The sequence below is a fragment of the Cinclus cinclus genome, chromosome 20, assembly GCF_963662255.1.
Source record: "Cinclus cinclus chromosome 20, bCinCin1.1, whole genome shotgun sequence".
Lineage (NCBI taxonomy): Eukaryota > Metazoa > Chordata > Aves > Passeriformes > Cinclidae > Cinclus > Cinclus cinclus.
This window is the reverse complement of record NC_085065.1, coordinates 6,440,461-6,450,100: the sequence shown is the minus strand read 5'-3', so window position 1 is coordinate 6,450,100 and position 9,640 is coordinate 6,440,461. Positions and strand designations below refer to the sequence as shown.

General features: G+C 50.3%; 2 protein-coding genes across 7 annotated transcripts in view; one reads left to right on the top strand and one right to left on the bottom strand.

Annotated features, from left to right (window-relative positions):
* Positions 1 to 68: 68 nt before the first annotated feature.
* NAT9 (N-acetyltransferase 9 (putative)) lies at positions 69 to 5,568 on the bottom strand. 6 transcript variants are annotated; one of them, XM_062506525.1, is made up of 7 exons: positions 5,547 to 5,568; positions 5,222 to 5,380; positions 4,450 to 4,559; positions 3,423 to 3,557; positions 3,147 to 3,206; positions 2,878 to 2,972; positions 69 to 2,786 (listed from the first exon to the last, which is right to left on the bottom strand). In XM_062506525.1, the coding sequence occupies exons 1-7, from the start codon at positions 5,558 to 5,560 to the stop codon at positions 2,640 to 2,642; spliced, it is 720 nt and encodes a 239-aa protein (XP_062362509.1). In that variant the 5' UTR covers positions 5,561 to 5,568; the 3' UTR covers positions 69 to 2,639. The 6 variants fall into 6 exon arrangements, with proteins under 6 accessions (XP_062362509.1, XP_062362510.1, XP_062362505.1 ...); XM_062506526.1 differs by having other exon boundaries at positions 2,878 to 2,969; XM_062506521.1 differs by having other exon boundaries at positions 3,147 to 3,557.
* A 405-nt stretch (positions 5,569 to 5,973) lies between these two features.
* TMEM104 (transmembrane protein 104) overlaps positions 5,974 to 9,640 on the top strand; it is a 43,531-nt gene continuing 39,864 nt past the window's right edge. The window contains exons 1-3 of the mRNA XM_062506338.1: positions 5,974 to 6,052; positions 7,250 to 7,374; positions 9,186 to 9,307. Of these exons, the coding sequence (XP_062362322.1) occupies positions 7,330 to 7,374; positions 9,186 to 9,307 (167 nt within the window). The 5' untranslated portion in view covers positions 5,974 to 6,052; positions 7,250 to 7,329. The remainder of the gene's footprint in view (positions 6,053 to 7,249; positions 7,375 to 9,185; positions 9,308 to 9,640) is intronic.

The window sequence follows — 9,640 nt, the reverse complement described above, 5'->3', positions numbered from 1 at the left end:
ATGCCTTGGGGTGATTAATGGGCTTTAATCCCCCAGGGAGTGCTGGGGGAGGGGGAAAGGAAGGAGGGGGAGGGGGGTGATGCAAAGCTGTAATCTGGGTCTGCTGGCCAGGCTGGAGGGCAGCAGCTCTGTCAGGGGCAGCCCAAATGTGCCCCCAGCCTCTATGGGAGTTTTTGGGATGAGCCTGGGTTGAGGGAAGGTAGGGGGGGGATTGGTGAGGAAAGGGGTGCTTGTTCCCCTGAATGAATGGATGTAGCCCTGGGTGGCTCAGTGGGGCCGTACTGGTGGCACAGTAGGACAAGGCAGGGCTGTGCCTGTCTGTCTGGAATCTTTGCTTCCTCCCTTAATGCACGCTTTTGTTTTGTGCTCCAAATCTGCAAAGCAGCTCTTCCACCTAAGCACACGAATGGTCACAGATCTTTGCACCTCAAATGACACCCAGGTGACAAAGTGCCACCAGATTTCCAGGGGATGTGCAGGCTGTCACTTCCTCCTGAAAGCTGGGGGAGTCCATTCCAACCTGTCTCATTCTCCCAAGACATGTCCTCTGAGAGAAGGTGAGCTCCCATCCCGTTTTCCCATCCGCATCCTGTTGGGGCAGCAGGACACCCTGCCTGGGACGGATGGCACAGGATGGGGCAGGGCAGGAGTGGGGACACCCAGTGGGTCCCAGCAGCATTTTTTGCCTCTTGGCCTGGTCAGAGCAGCTGGGCACTGGTTCCCTGTGGGAAGCCTGTTTGAGCCCTGCCGGGACTCTTCTCCCCAGCCTTTGGGGCGGGCTGAGCTCCAGGACAGACCCAACTTTGTTTTGGGTTGCCAGGAAAAGGCTGTTCCCAGCCGCCTGTGGAGCCGGGGCAGCGCCGGCGTTGCCGGGGACCAGGGATGCCAAGCAGGGCCCTCGCTGGCTCCAGAGCAACCAGCTGGGGACGGGGAGCTGACAGGACATCACCCTGCCCATTCCCCCTGGCAGCAGAGGTTAAAAGAAATTTTTTTCCCCACCTTGGCCAGGTTTTAAGGGAGGAAATCCCATCCCAGCTACATCTCTCCTGCTGGTCTGGCTTTGCTCCTCTGGCAGAGGGATGAGACACTTCATGGAAGGAGCACCAGAGCCAGCAGTTCACCCAGCAGGTTCTGTAAATCTCGATCTGGAGGAGACAGAATCCATCTCTGCGAGGAGCAGGAGGATTAGTAACCCTTGTCATGGTAATCCCAGCAGGACGTAGAGCTGCTCTTCACTTTATTACCACACAAAGCTTTCACTACAACTAAATTCATACGAAATACTTGTTTAAAATGCCATGATACACTGGTCCCATGCTTAGCTTTAATATTAGTCACAGGAATCATGTATTTAAATTAGCTAAAATTGGAAAGTTAAAGCCCCCAGGCCCTAAAAATACAGGCACGGCAACACTAAAAATTCCACAGACTGCCAATCTCCAAAATATCCCTGGGCAAATCTGAGTTATTTCCTGATCCTCCATCACAGAAACAGGTAATTTTTGGTCTAGGATTAGCCATTACAGCTGCTGTTACAGCAGGAAAACACACAGGAGCATCAGTTATCCTTCTTACCTTCTGTCCTCTCCTCTTAGCAGCTTCCCTGCTGTGGACAGCCTGTGTAGGGCAGGAGAGGTCAGGCTGGGTAACTGCACAGAGAAGTTTGTCCAGTGAGAGTCAGGCAAGTGCCTCTTTTTCATCCACGGGTATCTACTGCAGCAGATGCTGGATAACTCCTGCCCTAAATATATCTGCTCCCCAGTAAGAGATATTTTCCCCACATTCATATTTATTTTAGTGGAGAACAGCAAATGAAGCCTCCAGGGTCAGCAGAGCAAGTCCTGAGCTAGTGGAAGAAGGAAGCTATCTCCTTTCAGTGTGTTCTCCTTGCTTTCATCAAAGTAGCCAAGGAAAATGAAGAGCAATATCACTGCTGGCCTGAGGTTTTCAGATCTGGAGCACAGCCCTGAGGCTGAAGGGGGTTTGTCTCAGAAGCCACCTGCAGTTCTCAGCCCCCTCATCATGGTGGGGCTCAGCTCTAGTCTTGATCAGCCAATATCAACAATTTCCATCATATTAACTTGCCCTTTGTTTGTGCTTGCCCACATCTGGGCTTCTCCCTGCCAGGACCCAGCAGTGCCCCCCTGTAACCTACCAGACCCCAGGAAACTGGCTTTAAAGAGTCTCTGCTGTCCTTTACAACTTCAAAACCACTCCTTGATCTGCCAAAGAGAGCAGCTGAGCCCCACATAGTGCTCAGGCACTACAGATTTTTTTTTTTTTTTAATTGAAGAGTTAAAAAAGTCTGATCTGCCAGTATCCTGATTTAAGAGCAGTGAGAGAAGTTTCTGCTTGTCCAGGAATCAACTTCTGGCAATTTTAGGCTCTGTTGGAACAGCACATCAAAATGAGAGTCATTCCTAGCCAAACCTGTGAGTTAGTGGCTGATCCACAGGTCCAAGTTTCAGGCAGTAATCCTGGCTGGCAGAGCAAAGTGCAAAGTTGACAAGATGACAAAGCAGCTGAAGGAGACAGAGGAAAACAGTTCCCCTGTTGCCTCACTGGTGTCCTCCACACCCAGACCTTAAAACAACGTCCAACTTCTCCCTGGAAGCCCAGCCGGTGTCTGGAGGTGTCTGTCAGCTGTCCAGCGCCCCAGCTGGCTGCTTCAGCTCAGCGTAGCTCTTCTCCTGCACGTGGTTTGTCTGCTCCAGGAGCCACCGTCTCTCCTGGTCACTGACATCCAGCCTCAGCGTCACCTCCTGGAAAATGCTGTTCACAGCAACCTGTAGCACACCGAGAGAAAGCAGCTCAATCTCAGCCACAGGACAAAACAATGCTGCTGACATTCTCTGGGGAGTTGGGCTGTTACTGCACCTCCTTAAAGTGAAGCTTTTTGAACATGCAGATACTGGCTTCATTTTCCTGGCCAATCTTAGCCTCAAACTTGGTGATCCCCAGTTTTTTCACTCCTGCAGGAGAAATCAGAAAGAGAGGCACTTCTAATATGTGCCACATCTATGTGCACAGGGCTCCAGTTGTGGGGCAGATGCACCCCTTATTACCCTGCCTGTATCAGCAGGATTATGAGCTCCCGGATCCCAGCCCCACCACACTCCTGCTCCTGTGCACTGAGCCACCCTCACCATAGGCCAGCATCAGCAGAGTTGCCTCCTTGCCAAATCCTCTGCCACGACAGCTGGGCTCTGAAAGAGCACAGAGAGAGCATCCAGTTAGGACAGACAAACCAGCCACACCAGACACTTCTGAGAAGAGGCTGTGACCTGGACACACCATGGACTTATCAGGGCTGAACAGCCATGGTAAAGCATGAGAATAAAAAGCTGATATAGGAACATCAACATCTGTCTGCAGCATGCAGCCACAGTGATAGAGCCCCAAGCTATGAAGCAGAACTTGACCTGCAATCATGATTTCAATCTCGCCCAGAGTCGGGTCCTCAGTGTTGGTGAGGAAGAGATTCACATCCCCCACCATAGAGTTCTCCTCTGCCTGCCCAGGCCAGCGTCCTGAGTCCAGCACAATGAAGGTGCACTCTGGGGAAAACAAGAATGTGGCAGCATCTTCAGAGTGTGCTGATAATTATTCATAAATTACCAAAGAATAAAATTAAAGGTGTATAACAGACAGAGGAACAACAGTTTCCACATGTTAACAGCAAGGAAGAGTTAATAACTTGGCTTCCCACGCCAGGTGTGCCTGTTCCCACCCACAGAAATGAAAGAAATACTTGGAAAAATATGTTGTGAGGGTGACACAGACACCAAGACTAGAAAAAGCCTGTGAAAGAAGCGTGAAAACTTCCTTCCCATGTCTGAGGTCTCCTTGCCTTGTCTTACTCAGCAGCAAGTTGGGGCGAAGAATTGCTTGGTGCACAAGAAGCTGAGACTGAGTGATTCACCTGGTTCATGTTATTGCCACTCTGAGTAAGGTTTTTAATGCCACCTAAGACAAATGCTCCAGACTGAGGTCTTTGCCAGCTTCAGTATTTTCCAGCTCAGTAAATTTCTACCAGGCTTTTATGGGCAGTGATTCATTACTTGTAGGAGAGTCAGGGAACCAATTCAATCAACACACCTCAACCAGGTGATCATAAAATCATTCAATTTATCAAGGAGAAATACAACCTCCTTCCACCTTATTGCAACAATCAGACCTGGGGAGTTCTGGCTGTGCAGGGGTGATGCTTAATGATTCTTAGCACAAAATGTGGGAAATGAATCACTACAGTCTCTGGAAAACTGCAACAAAAAAGGACACAAACAGCTCGAGGAAGTGGATATTCTCTACTTCCTAGAAAGTCTGACATCCCCTCTGGTTTAGGGAACCCACTCACAGGGCACTCCCACCTCATTGTGGGTCCTTCCCAGAATGGAAAGAACCCACTCACCACTCCCACCCTCCTCCGAAAGCGTTCCAGATGCTCACTGTCCGCATCATCCCGCCAGCTGTGCTGCATTTCGTACTCCTGCTCCAGGCTGAGGGGCTCCGAGGCTGTCAGTCGCTGCAGCTCCTCTGACTGCATCCACTCGTGGTACCTGGCAATGGACCCAAACCCACATCACGCAGCACCACAGCAGGATCCCTCCCCGTGCTCCAGGGCTCAGGCCATCACAAAGCAGCTCTGCAAACACCAGCCCAGATTTTGTGGCAATGTAAAATGTTTCCACAAGTCTCCTATCTAACACAGATGGAATTTCCAGAGATTTCTCTGTGGAAATTCAGGTTTGCCCATCCTGTGGTTTTGTCTGGAGTGCCCAGAGCAAACCTGATGCTTTTGAGTTCTGGTGCATTTCATCCCACAGCACCTCCTGGACACTGACTGAACACTAACACTGGTATCTTTGTGCTGATTTGCTTTACAAACTGTTGGCATGCCTAATTTATCAAACATCCACCCTGGCTTTACATGCTGAAGCTTTGCTCTTCCACCATCACCAGGGAAAGGCCTCAATGAACAGAATGTTCACTCACAGCCAGGCATTTCCCAGTGGCAGAGGCGAAGCTCTCTCTCCCTGACAGCAGGGCTGGCACAGGGATGGTGCTGCTGGGCACGAAGGGCACCTCTCTTGACTGATTCACATGGGGCGCAGGCCCTGCAGCTGGAAGTCAGCACCTTTCCTGACCCCAACACTTCCTTCAAAGGGAGAAATGGAATCAGACCACGCAGGAGCATCCACGGAGGGCATGGGGCACGTACCGGGGCACGTGTGCGGCAGTGTAGGGCACCAGCGTCACCTTCTTTCCTCGCAGAACCGTGTCCTGGTTAATCTTCATGGCCTCTGCTCTGAGGGAGAGACCCAACACTCCACTACGTGTCTCCGGTGAGGCCGAGGGATGGGGCAGCGTGGCCTGGCGCCTGTCGGGAGCGAGAGGCGGCTCTGACTATCCGGATCTCCCAGGTCGCACCAATACCCCCACATTAACACTCCCGAATCCCTGTTCCAACATCCCGACGGCACCCCCGGGGCTGTGGGGGGGATCCGGGCCTGAGGGGAATGAGCACCGGGTTCTGCCTGCCCTACCCCTTCCCGCGCATGCGCACAGACCCCGGGGCTTCCCGTCACTAAATGCGTGACGTCACCGCTCCGCCCCATGTGACCCCGCCCCTTCCGCGCCGCGTCCACGCCCCGCCTCTGCACGGCCCCTTGACCCCGCCCATGTTCCCGCCTCTTCTCTGCCCCGCCCCTCCCGCGGCCCAATCGCGGTGGATGCCTTCACCCTGTCCCCGCCCTCCTCCGTCCCCGCCCCGCTCCTGACATCATGGACACGCCCCCTGCGCCCCACCCCTTTACCGCACCACGCCCCTTTCTGGGCGCGCCCATTTGTCCTTCCGCCCCTTGTAGGCCCCGCCCCGTCTCCTCCCCATGTCCCGCCCCTTACCGTCACCCAATAGCGGACGGCGCCTTCACCCCTCCCCGCCCCTCCAGCCGGTCACGTGCGCGGAAGGCCCCGCGCTGGGGCAGCGCGTGCGCCGTGAGTGCCCCCGCGCGGCCGGGGGCGGGGCTGCCGGCACGAGCCGCTGCTGCCGGTGAGGGGCCGGGGGTCCCGGCGGGCCCCGGGCGGAACGCGGCCCTGTGTGGGGACAGCGGGGGATGATGGCTGGGGAGGGGCTCGACGGGCGGGGAAAAGCCTGGGGAGGGTGCTGGTATGGGGCGGGGTGTGCACCGGAGCGGCGGGACCCGCGCGTGGGGAAACGTGGTGAGGAGGCCGCGGAGTTGGGGGGTTTTGCGGGGGTTGTAGGCGCTCTATGGGGCGGGGAAAGTTCCTCCGGAGAGGGCGCGAGCAGCTTTCCAAGTGTTGGACAGGGCCGGGGGGTTCTGGGGTCGGTTCCCCCCGCCTGGGCTGGGGCCTGCACGGGGACACGCTGTCCCGGAGTGTCCCCTGTCTTGCTGCTTGCTCTGGGTTTGCCAAGCTTGGCTTCAGTGTTTTGAGCCGAGGTTTGTTATAAAAGGTGGTGTTTGATCTCTTTTTCTGAGGCTGGTCCAGTTATGACCTCAGTGGTCTGTGCTGCCTGATTCTTTTCTGGCATTTGGTGCCGGTTTACAATCTTATAACTGCTTTTTAGTGGAATTTGTCTTGTGCTGATATTTTGTCCCAGCTGGTGTGGCTGAGTAGGAGCACATGTAGAAGTGTGAAGCCCTTTAATGATTAACACTGAAACCTTCCAGAAGGCTTCAGTTCCCCCATATGCATATAGTTTTTTTGATAAAATGTAAAGCTTCCCAAATGCTTCTACATTGAAAATGTTGGTGTGCGAAAAGCATCTTGGTGTGTCTTTAATAGGTCCAGTATTTTCATTTGTCTCCTTACTTCTATACTTGAATTTAGGAAGAGAGAGACTTTAGGCTGGTTTTCTGATTTACAGGAGGCACACGCAGGGAGTAGTAGCTGCATGAGAAGCAGCAGTTTGAGATCATCCTCAAGGCAGTCATTTTTCTTCTTGAGGTTTTAGTTATCTGAAACAGCCCCTCTGGCTGTTTGGAGAAGATGAAGTTTGGTCATCACATGCTGTGAAAGGGCAGAGCCTTTTGGTTGCTTTTTAAACCAGTTTAACAGGTATGAAAACTTCTCACAGAGTATTGAAGCAAGTGGTGCTGGTGAGTGGGGTCTGTCTGCAGGGCAAGGTCCTGCTGGAATCTGTTTAAATACCATGATGTGCCAAAGCTAACTTGTGAGTTCTTCCTTTTTCCAGCAAAGATAACACAGTGTTATGATGTTTCCCTAGGTTGAAGGTGACAGAAGTTGAAAACAGTCTCCCAAAAATACCCTTCTGGCTTTGCTCTGGGACTTCCCTCCATCTGCAGGATGGCAGGTGGCATCACAGATACCGGAGAGCTTTACTCTCCCTATGTAAGTTCTACTGCTTGGGGGTTTGGTCACGAGATTTTTTTTCAAAATTGTCTTTCCTCAGCATTGTGTTTGCGAATCCTACTTCCTCATGGACATGACCTCAGCATTTCAGGAGATGATGGAGGTTAAAGGGTGGTTAAAGATGCTTAGTGTTTGTAATTAGCTGGGGTTTTTTACATCACAGATCACCTTTCATAAAGTAAAGAGATAATGTGTGCTTAAAGTATAGATCTAAAAGTACTAAAAAGAGCTTCATGTGTCATGGCAGCTTTTCATCCTTCTGCCCACTTTCTTACATTTTGTTCATGTTTTCATCAACCCTAATTGTCATTGGTATAAACAGAGGGGACTGGGACATTGAAACTATCCCACTTTCTTCCCTTTTGTTGCTTTATATAAACATTTTCCCCTAAATTTCTCAAAGTTTACTTAGCTGCAGTTGTTGCAGTAATTTGTTTTATGCCACTTCACTGAAAGTGAGTAATTAAGAGGTTTCTTCCCTGTAATGTGGTGTCCTGTGCAACTGCAAAGCCAATTACTGCTTTCCTATATTACTGGAAATACCAGTTTTCATAGCCACAGGTCTGCTCAAAATGTCAGCTTTTAAAAACAGCACTTTGTAAACCCCCTTTTTTTTTTTTTTTTAAAGTGAACTCAATAAATTTAGAACCAGCACTGAAGTCTGTGTGTTGGATTTTAAATGCTTTAAAATTTTCCTCTCCATGTTAATGATTAAATGTAGGAGGAGTGGATATTAGTCTGCAGAAATAGGTCACAACTGAGAAAATGGAGAAGTAAGACAGTAACTGGGATGTCTGGGCCCTCAAGGATTAATGTTACCTGCTCTCTTGTTGTTATGCTGGTGCTGCATGAATTTCCTAGAAGAATCTCAAAGGCTGAGGCTTTTCCTCTTTCCCTGAAGGTATCTAACCAGGCTGAACATTACAGGCACCATTCTCATTTCTGCTTGACCAAAGGAAAATCATCGTTCTGGGATGTTCAGCAAAAGATGAATTTGCTGTGCTTATTCCACTGAAGTGCTCTCAGGGTCACTGGGGAATAGTTTTCCTGATGTTAATTGTTCCATGCCCAGAAAAGTCTGCTCATACACAGCTCTTTACTGGCTTTTCTCTGGAGGGACTCTGACCTATATTAAAAAATAAAACAAAACACTAAAGCACAAGAACTTTGGCAGATTTCAATCTTGAATTGAGCTAAATTCATAGCCTGGAGGATTCTGTCCAAGTGCAGAGTTTTCTTTTGTCTCTGGACACTGAAAAATCTCATTGCCAGAGAAGATAAAATTCTTTCCCTTCAGAAAGTAAAATCCTTTCTTCAGAATATTCTCAGCTTCTAACTGGTAAAATGGCAAGCAGGCTTTGAATTAGAATTTTGTTTGGATATTTCCTGCTTGACTGAGAATTAAAGGTCCTGAAAGGTACATAGTCATAACTACATGTGTTCAGGTCAGAGGAAAAGGAGACCCCATAGCACAGAACTTCTGGTAGAAGGTGGTCATTTGAAAACAAACAAACAAAAATCTCATGTACTTTATAACTCTACAAGCTAGAGAGAAAAAAATATTTAAAATAATTAGAAAAAATGGAGGGAATATAACTTTTTCCAGAAATGTGCTGGCACCCACATTGTTCTCTTTGGATTTCAGTCCCCTCCTCCAGTTATTTCTCACATGGACTTGTTCCCACCCTGCTGGCTCAGAGACTGCCCACTTCCTTTAAATCAGGGTGCATGTGAGGTGTTCTGGATGATTCCTGGCACACTCTGATGCTGGCTTATGTGGCTGCTTGCAGGTTGGCCTGGTGTACATGTTCAACCTCATTGTGGGAACGGGAGCCCTGACCATGCCCAAGGCCTTTGCCACAGCAGGGTGGCTCGTCAGCCTCATCCTCCTGATGTTCCTGGGATTTATGAGGTAGGATGTGTGTGTGTGTGTGTGTGTGTGTGTGTGTGTGTGTGTCTTTAGGGGACTGGGAGATTCAGCTGGGTGAGCACAGTGTAAAGACTTTTGCTGTTTTCCTGTGTGCTCTTGCCCTCTTCTCCTTGAGTGTTGGTTTCTGCGGTGGTGTGGCCTGTGGACCTGATTTGGAGGGATGCATTTCCTGACTCTCTGGTACATCCCATTTCCTGACTGGTGGGAATGACTTTTCCTCCAGTCCAGAGTCTTCTGGGACCTTTATCCCAGCTACCTTTTTAGCACTGTCTTCACTGTGGCTGCATTCCATGCTTGCCTGTCACAAATAAGTTC